Genomic DNA, 15,267 nt, shown 5'->3' with positions numbered 1-15,267 from the left:
AGAGAATAAAATAAAACTAATCAAACGAAAAGTCAAATCTTTTTACATTTTAAATTTTTGATGTAAGATAATAAATGAAGAGTGATGACAGCAAAACTGCTGTGACATTTGACTCCAACACTTTTTAAAATGCAATTGTCGTATGCAGCAGAAGCAGTTTAGTTTTATTGATATTAATTTAAGTTAGCTTAATAGCATAATAATAATTGCTTCATTCAAATATTATATTGTCATCTTATAAAATAATGTTTTGTTTATTTGTTGGAATATTTTTGATAGCATTTATTTTTTTAAATATTCCTCTCCTTCAGGAAAAAAAAGTTGTTTTATTTATTCTTCTTGCAAAACATTTAGAATTTCAAAAGTTTTTAATAATATCTTTTCTATTCAGATAAAATGCAATGAGTAAAATCTATGTAATTGAAAGTAATATTAGAAAATGTAAGAAAAGTGTTGGAAAAAATAAAAATAATTTTATAAAATTTTTTGCATCTGAACAATCAAAATATTTGGGCATTAAAAATTTCTTCTATCATGAAATACTTTATCCATTCACATGTAAATTCATGCAATATAAACTTTATATATCCAAAACACACCAACTAAATCAATGATGTCTTGAACAACTTGTAAATTCATTCAGATGTAAATTTTGCCATTTTAAATTTATACTTTTATTTATTCAACGGCTAAATTGCTGTAAAATGTAAAATAGCTCCAGTGTTCACAGCTTTTATTCCAATAGAATTAATTCACAAAGGATATCAAATATTTCAAATCATTTCAATATAAAAAAGATTGTTATCACCTGGAGAAATCATTCCATTTTTTTTAAATCATGCATTTATTTAAATTTTTTCATTCGTAATTTTTTCATTCACATATGTTTATTCCTTCTGTTTTATCTCATACTCATAGATAATACCGCTACAGAATTATCAGTATATTGTAAATAATGATTAATATTTCGTGTAGAATAGTTTTCAAAGAATAAAATCCGTTAAAACGGATTCCCTGATACTATACATTTGCCTGTACAAACTTTCAAATTCGCAACTAAGAAAATTTCCCTCAATAAAATCCCTCCAATTTTTTGATAGATAGATATTTTTTGTTTCCTTGGTAAACAATCACTATTAAATAGTTTGTTTGTTTTTAATTAACTGTTTATTAAATAATTTGTAAAAAATATTAGAGAATTATTACTATGTTGAAAAAAATATGGCGGAAATTAATATGCGCAAAAGGACAATCATTTGTTCGCTAAAAGTGTAGTCAGTCTTTAATGTATAATTTCTCATTTGGAACACCTATGAATATTATTTTTGTGAAATTTGTTGCGTTTAATTGCGCATTTTCCTGTACGTAAATTTGATTGAATAATCGATAGTTTAATATTCAAATATAAAAATAATTAATCGATACTTATTAAGCAATCGACATATTTGCATTTGATATCATTAAATCTTCCAAATACAATGATATTCTGATAAACGTATGACCTTTTCAACACTTAAAAATAAACAAAATAGAATTGAAATGAATACGAAAATATTTTATCAATGTTTTCAAGTAAAAATATTAATTATTTCTTCTTGCCCAGTACAGCACCAGCGATCGCTGACCCTGGATTAAACGCTGGGAAACTGAAAATAATTGTGATAAGCTTTTGATTGAATCATTTTTACATTAGCATCTATCTCTCAAATTATCATTGCAAAATGTGAAATATTCTAAATTACTAGTTGAAAAATAAATCTTTACAAATTAATAAAAAATATAACTTACTCTCCAAAATCTTGTGATTGTCCACCGTAATATGAGTATCCCCAACCAAACGACTCTACATTTACGATTATTAATAAGACAATCAATAATATCAATATGTTCCTCATTTTTCCAAATTAAAATCTGATAATTACCTTAAAAAATATTGGTATCGAAGCACGAAAGTGAACATTTATGATTTTGAAAAAAAGTTGCGCTGAATAAAGCATATGAATTAGATTATAGAATTCAAATATTAGAATCTTATACAACATTTATAAAATAAGAGAATGAAAGTCGAAGTAACACGAAGTTTTATAAATTACGTATGTAAGTAACGCTGTTTTTCAGTCTCTTCCTCTGCACTGATTATTTTTGACTTTTGAATGATTTAAATAATTCCTTACCAAATTAACTTTTAAAATTTGTTTGTCACATCAATTTAAAAAAGAATTTGTTTTACCTCAATAAACAGAGGATTTGAATTCCTATCAGATGATACAAATGTACCTGTTTAAACATTTGTATCATCAATAAATTTGTGCAAAATATTCAATATACAAGATGATCTGGACAGTTTAAACAATTTAAATTTATTTGAAATTTAGAAAGTGTCGCATTATACTTCTCTTAGATATTCATTTACGCTTAGCAAACATTCACTGTCTTCTAATTTGGAATGAAAAAGGTGACTATTCCGAATATAACTGTTGCACTTTACACATTTCAGTTTATTTTTATGAAATTGATTTTTGACCGATTCTCTCATCTAATTGAAAATGGAAAAAAACAGATCAAAACTATTCCTCATTTCTTGTACATGCTCACCTCACCATATAAAGTGTAAAAAATGACGTAAAAGTATTGGTAATACTGTCTATAATAATAAAACTCACGTGTATAACGAACTGGAAACGAATTTAGAAGGAATGCAAACAACGAATCCTTTTCATGTTAATCTTTTACATTTTTACTTCGTTCCGAAACCTGAAATCAAGCTCATTAATAATCTTACGTCTTACATAATTGAAATTGTGGTACTCTTCATATGATATTTCAGTTTACTTTTGTATAAACTGATGAAAGAATAAACAAGAGAAGTAGCCTCACTTCTTAATATTTGAATAATGTTACTTTATGTGATGTAAACAAGATTTTCAGTTTATTCATAGGACGGACGGAGCAGTAAAATAACAAAAATTATTCACTCTATCGTACAAAATTTAAGTAACACAAAAAACACATTGAAAGCATTGTCCATGAAGAGAGATTTGCATTTTCTCATTTCTCTCCTACAGTATTCTGGGAAAGTACTGTATCGTTAACGAGGTACTGTATTGTCATGGAAGTACTGTATTGTGTTGGCTTTAATATATAGCAAATATTCTTCCGTAAACTTCTAAATGACAAAATAATTCTTTATCATATCCTATCGTCTCTAATCATTAAAATGCTTTGTTTTTGATTTCAAATAGACTTAATAGAATGATTCGAGTAGTGAAGTGAAATGTCATTTAGAGCAATCACTTAAACTCATTTCAGCATAAAATAATAAGATTTATTATCAGAATTTATTAGGACATGAATAAAAAGTATTTAAAAAAAGTTTTTAGATGATTTATTAAACAAATCGCCATAGAGTTCTTTCTGTTTTCAATGTCAAACAAGAAATTTTGTTTTGTTTTGAATGATTATAGTAAAAATTTCCAAACTTTTACAGCAACCTATAGCATAAAACGAGAAATAAAACATGTCAATTTTTTTTTTCTGAACAGAAGAATTATTTTAAGACTTTTTGTTGGAAACCTTGTCTTCTTGCTGATATATTAACAATGTGATGGAATTTCTTTTTATTAATACCGATAATATAGAACTGTTTTAAGGAAATACTACTTATTGTATTATCACTTTTTGCTAATTTCGAATTAATGATAAACATTCCACTAACAAAAGTTTATTTTGCAAAAAAATTTCGTTTTTTATTCAATTTAATCAATGGAATATGCTTTGTCTGATTTTTAAAATCATTCTTTTACTAATTTTTCTTCACATTTCACGATATTTTTTTGCAAAAATTGAGCCAATATAAGCGGATTTGATAGATAATGCTTTTTTTTTTTCTTTTTGCTTCAATTTAGCAATATGTGGCATATACAGTTGTAAGAATTTGTAATTTTTTCACTTCAATTTTCCTCGTATTTTTTTTTTCTTTCATTAATTGAATAAATACAAAAAAATTTATTTCACATAAAACGGAAAGTTATTTCTGTTTTTTTTTTTTTTTTAAGTATTTTCATATTTTTCTAATAATTTTGTAGAAACAATAAAGATTTCATGTATGTTCCCAATTTTGTGAACATTACTGAACGCTTATCTATGTTTAAAAACCTTTTGCGCTTTTTTTTTCTTATTGTATTGTTTACCTTTCTTTCTTCCTCTCCACATATATACATCCGAGACAAATTTATAAGTGATTTTAAAGAATGAAATGAAATGAAAAGTTTTTATATGACACAAAAGCCAATTTAATTGTTGATTTAAAAAGTTAAAATATGCGCGTAATTCCTATAAACACTGCATTTAACAAATGTTTTTTTTTTTTTTTTTTTCAAAATAAATTATTTTTCTCATGGAAAACATACTAATTTTTCATGTTAAAGAGTAGTAATATTTACTGAAAAATTTCTTTCTCTTCTTTCGTCAACTGAAAAAAAAATTTTTTTTTTTCCTATTTTCTTTTTAGTTAAATAATTTTTATGGCACTAAATAATTCTGTGATTTACTAAAAACTCAAAAACAATCATTTGGAAAGAGAAAAAACGAGAAAGAGGCGGAAACACGCAGTTAGCGTCGCATTGCGCTCTTTATAAAACTTCACATAATGTCATCGACTGTCTTTTTACTATTTTATATTCATTTATTATATCAGATTCAGCTGTTAAAATCTTTTTTTTTTTTTTTTTATTTTACTTTCTTTTATTATCATCATCGATTTAATTTAATTTTGTTATTATTGTTAGAATTTACTAAAAACACAAAGCTATTGGATAATGGGAAGAAAATATTAAAATAAACTTTAGACTTTTACTAAGTTTAATAAAATATCTAACTGTGTTGAGCAAGGTACTTATAAAGTTTTTTTTAGTAGACTTGCATTTATATCAAATTCCTTTTTATCAGACATGGAAGTGCTTACTAAGAAGTTATAAAGAGTAAGTAGTGATATTATTACTTAAAAAAGAAGCATTAATTATATATATAACTCACTTAATTAAAATTGGTTACTCAAAATATCTCACAAAACGCTTTATTCAGCGCAACTTTTTTCAAAATCATAAATGTTCACTTTCGTGCTTCGATACCAATATTTTTTAAGGTAATTATCAGATTTTAATTTGGAAAAATGAGGAACATATTGATATTATTGATTGTCTTATTAATAATCGTAAATGTAGAGTCGTTTGGTTGGGGATACTCATATTATGGTGGACAATCACAAGATTTTGGAGAGTAAGTTATATTTTTTATTAATTTGTAAAGATTTATTTTTCAACTAGTAATTTAGAATATTTCACATTTTGCAATGATAATTTGAGAGATAGATGCTAATGTAAAAATGATTCAATCAAAAGCTTATCACAATTATTTTCAGTTTCCCAGCGTTTAATCCAGGGTCAGCGATCGCTGGTGCTGTACTGGGCAAGAAGAAATAATTAATATTTTTACTTGAAAACATTGATAAAATATTTTCGTATTCATTTCAATTCTATTTTGTTTATTTTTAAGTGTTGAAAAGGTCATACGTTTATCAGAATATCATTGTATTTGGAAGATTTAATGATATCAAATGCAAATATGTCGATTGCTTAATAAGTATCGATTAATTATTTTTATATTTGAATATTAAACTATCGATTATTCAATCAAATTTACGTACAGGAAAATGCGCAATTAAGCGCAACAAATTTCACAAAAATAATATTCATAGGTGTTCCAAATGAGAAATTATACATTAAAGACTGACTACACTTTTAACGAACAAATGATTGTCCTTTTGCGCATATTAATTTCCGCCGTATTTTATCCAACATTCGTTTCCTTTTAAAATACACTAATATTTTAAAAAATTCTCTTATATTTTCAATACCTTAGGATAAAACCATTAAATATTCTATAATGATTGCTCATTAAAGAAAATGTTATGCATTTTTACATTTCCTAGTGCTAATTTCAGTCGTATTAATTTTACTCGTTGAATTCTGTCCAAATAGGAGAGATATTAATATTAATAAATGGAGCAAAGTAGGAGATAGATAAAAAACTTTTTTTTTTCTGAAGGAAATATTTAGACAACTAAATTTTGTTAGCTTAGTAGCAAAAAAAAATTAAAAAATAAAAATCTTAACCTATCAAAAATATTCGAACAAATAAACAAAATACTATTTTATAAGATGACAATATAATATTTGAATGAAGCAATTATTATTATGCTATTAAGCTAACTTAAATTAATATCAATAAAACTAAACCGCTTCTGCTGCATACGACAATTCCATTTTAAAATGTGTTGGAATCAAATGTCACAGCAGTTTTGCTGTCATCACCTTTCATTTATTATCTTACATAGGTGTCATCCTTCCCAAACTCATATCTTGTTTAGTTAGAAATTCTAGTTAAATGTGTCAACGTAGTCCGCAGCTGTACGTCATTTTTACGTTTCAGGGAAAGAGTAACAGTTCAAACTTTGTTTTTTTCCTCTGCAATGGTTAATTTCCTACAAATAAACAAAAATGAATAATAACTGTATTCGAAATGATTGCTTTCTTTATTGAAAATTAGAAAGTAATTAATAAATAATAATACAGACAGTGATCACTGAAAAACTTTTTTTTTTTTTTTTAAAAAACTTAACAACCACAAATAATCATTGCATTCTGGAATTCAGTCTTGCTTTTTTTTTTCAAAAATTATAAATGTGATGATAAAATTTTCAAAATTTTCTAACAATATCTCGTTCATGAATTGTCTTAATATATTGAATAAATTTTATAGAAAGTTATTTTCTTTGTGTTACAATACATTTTAACATTCATTTATAAAATTAATTATACAAATAATCCTTTTTTGTTATATTTTTAAATTTGGTGTTTTGGTGTGAATTTTTTTTAATAACATTAATGAATTCTCCATCTTCTTGAAAACTGAAAGACATTCGATGAAAAAAAAGTTAAAAAAAAACAGAAAAAAACATTTAGTACCACATCCTGCAATTTATAAAACTTCATGTAATGTCAACCTTTGTTTTTATTATTTGTTTATTTATTGCATCACTAACACATGCCCTTTTCTTAAATTTATTTGGTTCACTTTATTTATGATTTTCTTAAAAATTAAATTCAAATTTATAATTGCATATTCAAAAAAGGATGAAATTTTCTTCAAGAATTATTCCCTTAATCGCTTATTGTTTTATTGCTTTAAATATTTCAAAAATTATAACTGATTGTTTATTCAGCGTAATATTTTTTATTAATTTAACTTTTTTGTTTTACATTTTGGTATTCTCATTTTTCAGGTCGATATTGGATTTTAATGGAAAGTATGAAAAATATGTTAATTTTATTGGTTATCTTGCTAGCATTTGAATGCATAGAATCCTATGAATGGGGATATCCAAATTATGGTGCTGGTTATTACGGTAGACGCGGTTCCTACGGACTACACAATGGATACGGACCTTACGGTAGTGGATGGTAAATTATTCATTTTTTCTTTTTTGAAAATAAGTAAATTTTAAATATGAAAAATAATTGTCACAGTATAAACTTCACAACTATGCGACACATAAATGTGAGTATATATTTTAAAAAAAAATTAAAATATAATAAATTCACATAAACCCTATAATATTTCTAAGACAAATATTCAAAGCACTGAATCCATTCTTTAAATTATAACAGAATTAAATTAATATTTTAAATAGATAAAGTAAGTCAGTACAAAGTGTTAAATTTTCTAACTATTTTAAGGTCAGCGCCGTTGGGTGGTAGAATTGGTACACCGCATGGTTCATTTGGACTTACACTTACGGGATAGAAGTGATTCATATTTTACAGTGCGTAATTTAATAATATTGAGTGATTATTTATGGAGCAATTTAAGTTTTACATTTCTAACTAACAAAATTGAATTTTTCAAACGATTACACAATGAAAAAATGTATGGCAACTTTTCAATCATCGATATAATTTGGCTTATTAGAATAATATTTCTCAAAGATTTGATATCATATTCAAATGATCGTATATCGAATATTAACACAATCACTTCTTGGCGCTAATTTCATCGGTTTAACTTTTTCTGAGCTATTAATGCATTTCCTTTGAAATGAAAATAAAAAACTGATTTTACTTTTTGATATCACTCAATAAAATTCCGTCCAAATTTCACAAACTTCGTTTTTCCCTGCAAGCAATCATTTACATTCCAGTCAAGAAAAATAGATATTCAATAATCAGTAAAATGCTATACACCTTGGCCCTCTCATGGGTAATTTGCGCTTTCCTCCTTCGATGTGATAGTCTTTCCTAGTCTCTTTTTCCGGAATCAAACCCATATCCTCCGTTAACGGTCACAACCATAATAGATCCACAAATACCACCCAATGTTAATAAATCAGGTTGACGGATCTGTCCACGACACAATATTCAATGTCACCAATTAACGGATCGATTACTTTAATGTGACAGGTGCGCTCGTCCAAAAGTCATTGCTTTGATATTTCTATTAGCTCTGAATTTGCCATAGTTATTCTCGTAGAATAATCAATACAAAGTGTTATGGTTATTAGAATTGAGCCATTCGTTATTTCAGTTTTTATAAGTTAATATGAACTTAGATATACATAGCTTAGCTTTTGAGATAAGCTATAATCATTGGCGGAATCAGTCGGAGAGGTATGTATAAACGAATAATTGCTATGTTGGCTAATCTCTAAAAAAAAACCGACAAATGCATTGGCATTTGAATTGAGTACAATTTTCATTTTCAATTCTTCACGAATCAATTGTGCAAGAGAAATGATTTTGTGTCTTAAAATAAAGATAATTTTCATCATATTTTCAAAATTTCCTTTAGAAAAACATGAAAGATTATTCAATGAAATAGTAAGAATAATTCAATTCATATTTGACGGTACTTTTGTTCTTTTATTTTAAAATATATTAACATAACATTTACTTGTAATATATTTCAAAGTATCTATGATTATTTAATCTTTGCTAAAGTTAAATTTACTTAATTATAAGATTAAGAATTCATTACACAGTAAAAGATTTGAAGTGTTAATGAAAATTAAAGCACTAAGAACTTGCACTCATTTTAAAAACCTAATGAGCTCCATTTCACAGTTTTGTTTTATTTTGAAAATTTCCATGAATGTTTGTTAGTCTATGAAATAATCAAAGGAATTTATTGAGGAAATATCATAAATGCTTTGTTGGCTACCATATAGCATTTTTGTGTTTATATTCTTTGAATCGTATATTCTTATTGTTCCATAACACCTCTGATCAAATAAACAATAGCTGATAAACAAAGAATGCGACAAAGTAGAGTTGATCAATGACAGAATCAGATCCATCTATCGTGAAAGGTTTATCTGGTTGATATTCGAATAGTTGCAATACAGTAGGAAGATTAATAAACCTTTATTTTTTGAAAACGTGGTATGAATAAACCAAGGAATAAAAAAGAGAGAAAATTTATAATAAAGAAGAAGACCGTAGGAATTGCGTTTGGTTAACAGAGTAGTAGTCCACAATAATGACAATGATGACAATGATGATTGTTTTGTTTATTAGAATTGAATTTATATGTGTGAGGATTGGACGTGTTATCGGTTTGTTTATTGGAATTGAATTTATATGAGTGAGGATAGGGCGTGTTATCGGAGCAATTGTATGAAGAATTGGAAGTGTTTACAACGAAGAGATTAAAAATACATGTGTGAATACCGTAGGATTGTTTACAATTTAAAAAAGAGAGATAATTTATGATACTATGAAATTGGTTAGAAGTTTTCGCGAAATTATAATTCGCGACACTCCCAAAGGGGGAGAGAAATTGTCTTAAGATGTAATTTTGAGAGAGTGATTTTGAGGTATATAGCTAAATGTACGGAGTTTAATAGGTGGGATTTCTTCTTTAGTTAGAAATTGAGTGTGTGGTGATTCTGTAGGGAGAGTAATGATGGTAGCTTGATTTGAATTTCGTTTTGAAGCATTACAAAGGAGGGGTTGAACTAATTTAAATTTCCACTTAATAATAACTAAAATAGTTAATATTGTCACGATAATTATATAGATAAAAATCAATTTCCAATGTTTTCAAATTCTTCTTCTATCGGTAGAACAATTTCATTGAATTCCTTTTCCATTTGTTTGCTAATTTCTTCTCCTTCTTCAGAGATTTCTTGCCAAAAGAGTTCATCCTTCATTTGATGTGGTATTGAATTAATTGTTTTTTGGGTTTGAGTTAGGATTTCCAATTCTGCATTAATTCTTTCAATTTCAAACTTACTTATTAAATCTCCTTTGAATTCGATATTTTCGATTGCTGATTGTTCTGATTTGCAAGGAGCCACCATCAAATTCCCGTTAATTCTTTTAGCTATCACATCGTTTCTTTGAAATATTAGTTTCGTGGCAAGGGTAGGATTGCTGATTGATAGCCATTTGATCAAAAGTAATAAGTTATTTCTGTTTTGGCAACTTCTCTGCTGTGTTTCTTTGAGTTGTTGAAGGAATTCTTGTCTTAGTGAACCAGAAAGGTATTGAAGTTTTACATTTTCAGGATCGTATTTTCTATCTGGAGACTTTTCTATCATCGATAGTTTATTTGTTACTCTTCGTTTGAATTTTGTAATAGAGTTCGAGTCATCTTCAATGTCTAGTTCAATAACTATATCGCCCTGCATTAAAATTGGAGAGGTGAATCTACAATTTTTGGTGTTTAATACAGGGGGGTTTTTATCAATTATAAGCGATGCTTGTATCTCATCGATGATGAAGTGGTTGTTATACTTTGTAGCCTTGAATCTTCCGATCTTTCGATATAAACAATGATTGGTCGTATCATTGCTATTCCATATGATAATGCTAGTATTCGTTATGCATTCACCTATTTGTGTCGAACAGTCTTTTATATCTTCAAGGTTAGAGACTAACCCTCTTCCATCGTAGATGAGAATTTCTCCTTGAGTTAATATGAAGTTTGAGGTTGATTGACAGCTAACTCCTAACCATCCATAGGAATATTGTATTTCCTTATTCGTTATCCATTGATTAGGAGAAGATTGAATCAGTCCAATTCCGTTCATTTGTTTTCGAACATTTAAATATCTGCAGAATTGTGAGGAAGTTGCGGTAGTAGACGTATGGTCTGACACTACCGATAGCGATATTCTGAGAAAAGCTTTCGTGCATACAGTCCGTGTAATGTTGCTACATTTTATAGCTGGTATTCTTACATGGGTGCGTGTGTACACATCCACTTTGTGATATGTAGCATTTTTGTGAATAATTTCTTCACAATTCCATTTTTCAGGAATATTAAAGGGTACACCAGTAATCCAATTACAGCTATTGTTAGCTAATACTTGTCTTGGTATTAATGCCATCATCGTTATTAATGATAAAGTTTTTATCAGAAGATTAGACTTGTCTTTTGCAAAGACTGTAGTCTGTGATTTTTTAGCACTTCTGGTTCGTCGAGCAATGGGTTCTTCTGGTTCATCTTCCACTCTTTCTTCTTTATCTTCAGTAGCATCTATTTCCATAGGATAAAGCATATTTATTGATCGATCGATTTTTTTTTCACTCGGTAATTGTATTGTTGCACTCCTTATTTTTCCATCCCATCCTCGATTAATTTTTATTATCCTTGCCAATTTCCATATACCACGAGGTATTTCTGGTTCATTTAGTAATACTATCTCATTTTCATGTGGTACTCTTTTTTCTACTATTCTCGGTGATTTTATTTCTCTCTGTGTGCGTTCTCTAAGACTTGTAAGATATTCTTCTTTCCACAACTTCCAAAAGACATCTAATGTGGTAAGAGTGGTGGTCCAATACTTGACTAATTTATCTTTAGTCTTTATTGTATAAGGGGTATATTCATCTTGATCACTATCATAATTTATTGGTAGATCTAATGAAGCCATAGGTGATATAAAATCAATTGGACGAATGATTCTGTAGTCGTCAAACCAAACCCTACATAAGTTAATGGACGGGTATTAAGGATTCCTTCTATGTCAACTATTAATGTTATTAATTCTCCTTCCTTTAGAAGTTTTCTTCCTATTGCTCTTCTTAATGCTCTTTTTGTGAGTCCTACAAGTCTTTCATATACACCACCACCCCATGGTGCTCTTGGTATAGTATTTTTCCATATCATACCCTTTGTAGCCAAAACGTTAGCGTTTTCTTCCATAATGATTTTGAATACCAGTTGAAATTGGCTTGCATTATCGCTTAATATTAATTTTGGATATCCACGTCGAGCGATAAATCTTCTTAAAACATGTGAAAAATTCTCGGCAGATAAATTCTCCGCCATTTCAAGATGCACCGCTCTGGTAGTAAAGCACGTAAAAAGTGCTATCCATCTTTTGACTAGACCATTATCAGATTTGACTGAAAGAGGACCCATATAATCTAGGCCGACTTGTTCGAAGGTTCTGGATCGTTCTACTCGTGTTTCTGGTAAACTTGGCTTCGCTGGCAGTTTAAATGGCTTAGCTTTCCAGCGAATGCAATAACAGCATAGGTTTATGATTCGTTTTACAGCAGTTCTTTCTTTCGGTATCCAATATTTTCGTCTTAATTCAGATAACGTATGTGCAATACCTGCGTGATATAATTCATTATGCTTGTGTAAAATAATAAGATCAGTAGTATAATTATGATCCGGTAAATATGTAGGATATTTGCTTTCGTCCATTAATTCTGAATTTTCCAGTCGGCTCCTTAATTTCCATAAGTTATCACTTTCATCTAGATATAGATTCCATTTTTCCTTTTCGTCCTCCGTTAGCAATCGTGATTGGGCCTGTCTGATCAGCATAGTCTCTGCTATATCGTAATCAACTTTAGTCATATATTTCTTTTTTACGGATAATGGTTCTAGCCACACTAATTTCTTTTTGCAGGTTTGTTTAATAAATCTAAAAGTCCAAACAGTTACTCGAACTAGTTTTGTCCAACTGCTGAAGCGACATACGTCAATAAATTCAATTATATTCCTTTTAAAAGTTTGAGTCATCTTTGTTAAATTCAAAGCAATTGCTTCTGCAAATTCATCGTTTCCTGAATAGCGAAGTTTGCACTTTGGCCATTCAGATTTCTTGAGTTCCAACCATCGAGGTCCTTTCCACCATTGTTTACAATTTTGGAGTTTAAGTGGTGATACTCCTTTGGTGGCTATATCTGCTGGATTTTGATCACTTGGTATGTAATTTAATTCGAAGTTAGATTTCCTTATTTCTTCGATGCGATTTTGTATAAATCTGGGAAGCAGCTTTGTATAATTCTGTATCCAGTAAAGAACACATTTTGAATCCGTCCACAAAGTAACTTGATTATTTTCAAGATTTAATTGTTTCAATACGAACTGAGCTGCTCTTACTCCAATTAGTACAGATAATAATTCAAGTCTAGGAATTGACATACCTTTAATTGGAGCAATTCGAGATTTAGCATAAATCAAAAATGAATTCGAATATGTGTTTTGATATCCATGATTGAGAACATAAATAGCTGCAGAATAGGCAACTTTCGAAGCGTCAGTAAATATATGGAATTCTGTTAATTGTGAAGTTTCCATTATAAATCTTGGCAGCTCTGTTATATTTGTTGGCCATTCTTTGATGAGATTTATCCACTGTTGTTCGTCTTGTTTGTTTAAAGATTGATCCCATGGAATATTTTCTTTCCATAAGTGTTGTATGAATAATTTAAGTTTGATCATTATGGGAACGAGAAGACCCAATGGATCTTATTGAGAAGCTATGAATTGTAGGATAGTCCTCTTTGTTAAACTTTTCCCTATCCATAGTTTCAGTGCCACACGGATAATATCTCGTTCATGGTTCCATTTAAGACCAAGAAAAATTTCCTGGTTTGTTTGGCTTAGGTCGCATTCAGGTATTCTTTCATTAAATTTTTCGTCATTTGAAAGAAATTCTCTTATGTTCATTGATGCTTCACCAAAAATTTCTTCCGTTCTTTCATATTTATGCAAAGCCTCTTCTGTTCCATTAGCTGATATAATAACGTTGTCCACGTATAAATTCTTTCTTATCTCCCATGCCAATTCACTACCATGGTTTTCTAGGTGGTAATTTAATGTTGCTGCTAATAAGAAAGGTAAGGATATTACTCCAAAAGGAACTCTCTTAAAGCGGTAGCATTTTATATTTTCATTGGTCAGTTCTTTATTAATATCATCTGACCAAAGAAAACGTGTACAATTTCTTTCCTCATTTTGTAGTTTTAGTTGTAAAAATGCCTTTTCGATATCAGCAGTTATTACTATTTTCATCATCCGAAAACGTAATATTACTCCAACTAAATCTGGTAACATTACTGGACCTCGATACATTTAGGCTTTTGAAACCTTTGTGATGTGCCGAGGCATCATATACTATTCTTAATTCAGTTGTTGATTTTCTAGGAGTTAATACTTCTTGATGTGGTAAGTAATGAATAACGCCTACCTCATCCTTTGGAGGTACTTCTTCAATTATACCCGAATGTAGTTGATCCATAAGTATTTGATGATATAAATGGAGATTTGAATTATGTTGTAGACGGTTGATCAAATTCTTCAATAGTCCCAGCATAAACCATAATTATTGCTTAATTTTTGTTTGGAGTCTTTCCATGGCCAACAAACCTGGTATCTTCCACCCTGCTTGATGATGGTCCGTTTGAAATGCTTTAAAGCTTCATCATCATCTTGAGGTGATTTTTGAATACCAATCGTTTCTAATTTCCAAAATTTTTCTAGCTCCGAGTTAATATTGGCATTTGTAGAATATACTACTTCTTTAGGATATAATTCGTTCTTGCAAAGTTTCTTAATATCTCCACTTCCAGCAGTCATTGGACCAACTTTTGATTGAACCAACATATGCCCTGATTTCAATTCCCTAATTTCTCGTAGACTAATAAATTTGAAAAAATAGTCAGCTCCAATCAATACGTCAGGTTTTTTCCAATAATTTGTCAAATTTTGAATTTGAAATTCATTTGATGTCTCCACTACCTGCAGTTCGTTTGTTAGATAATCAATTATATTTGCTTGTAGTTGTATGATTTCGCTTTCGGTAGTTAGCACATTTAGTTGTATGCGAGCAGTGGGACATGATTTCGGTTCTTTCATACCAAATGGAGCTATTCTCATAATTTGAGTTTCTGTTTCGGTTAACTTTAA

General features: G+C 28.8%; 3 protein-coding genes across 3 annotated transcripts; 2 read left to right on the top strand and 1 right to left on the bottom strand.

Moving 5' to 3' along the window:
• Positions 1 to 1,585: 1,585 nt before the first annotated feature.
• Bma-alt-3.2 (Uncharacterized protein) lies at positions 1,586 to 1,895 on the bottom strand (the record flags this gene model as incomplete). Its single annotated transcript, XM_001893557.2, has 2 exons — positions 1,586 to 1,646; positions 1,789 to 1,895. The coding sequence occupies 2 exons, from the start codon at positions 1,893 to 1,895 to the stop codon at positions 1,586 to 1,588; spliced, it is 168 nt and encodes a 55-aa protein (XP_001893592.1).
• A 3,275-nt stretch (positions 1,896 to 5,170) lies between these two features.
• Bma-alt-3.1 (unknown, identical) lies at positions 5,171 to 5,480 on the top strand (the record flags this gene model as incomplete). Its single annotated transcript, XM_001893556.2, has 2 exons — positions 5,171 to 5,277; positions 5,420 to 5,480. 2 exons carry the CDS (start codon positions 5,171 to 5,173, stop codon positions 5,478 to 5,480), a joined length of 168 nt encoding a protein of 55 aa, XP_001893591.1.
• Positions 5,481 to 7,368: 1,888 nt separating this feature from the next.
• On the top strand, positions 7,369 to 7,863 carry Bm17065 (Uncharacterized protein; the record flags this gene model as incomplete). The annotated part of the gene is made up of 2 exons (XM_001893555.2): positions 7,369 to 7,520; positions 7,797 to 7,863. 2 exons carry the CDS (start codon positions 7,369 to 7,371, stop codon positions 7,861 to 7,863), a joined length of 219 nt encoding a protein of 72 aa, XP_001893590.1.
• Positions 7,864 to 15,267: the final 7,404 nt, after the last annotated feature.

Source organism: Brugia malayi, assembly GCF_000002995.4.
Source record: "Brugia malayi strain FR3 genome assembly, contig: Bm_v4_Chr4_scaffold_001, whole genome shotgun sequence".
Classification (NCBI taxonomy): domain Eukaryota; kingdom Metazoa; phylum Nematoda; class Chromadorea; order Rhabditida; family Onchocercidae; genus Brugia; species Brugia malayi.
This window is presented reverse-complemented; position numbering and strand designations above follow the sequence as displayed.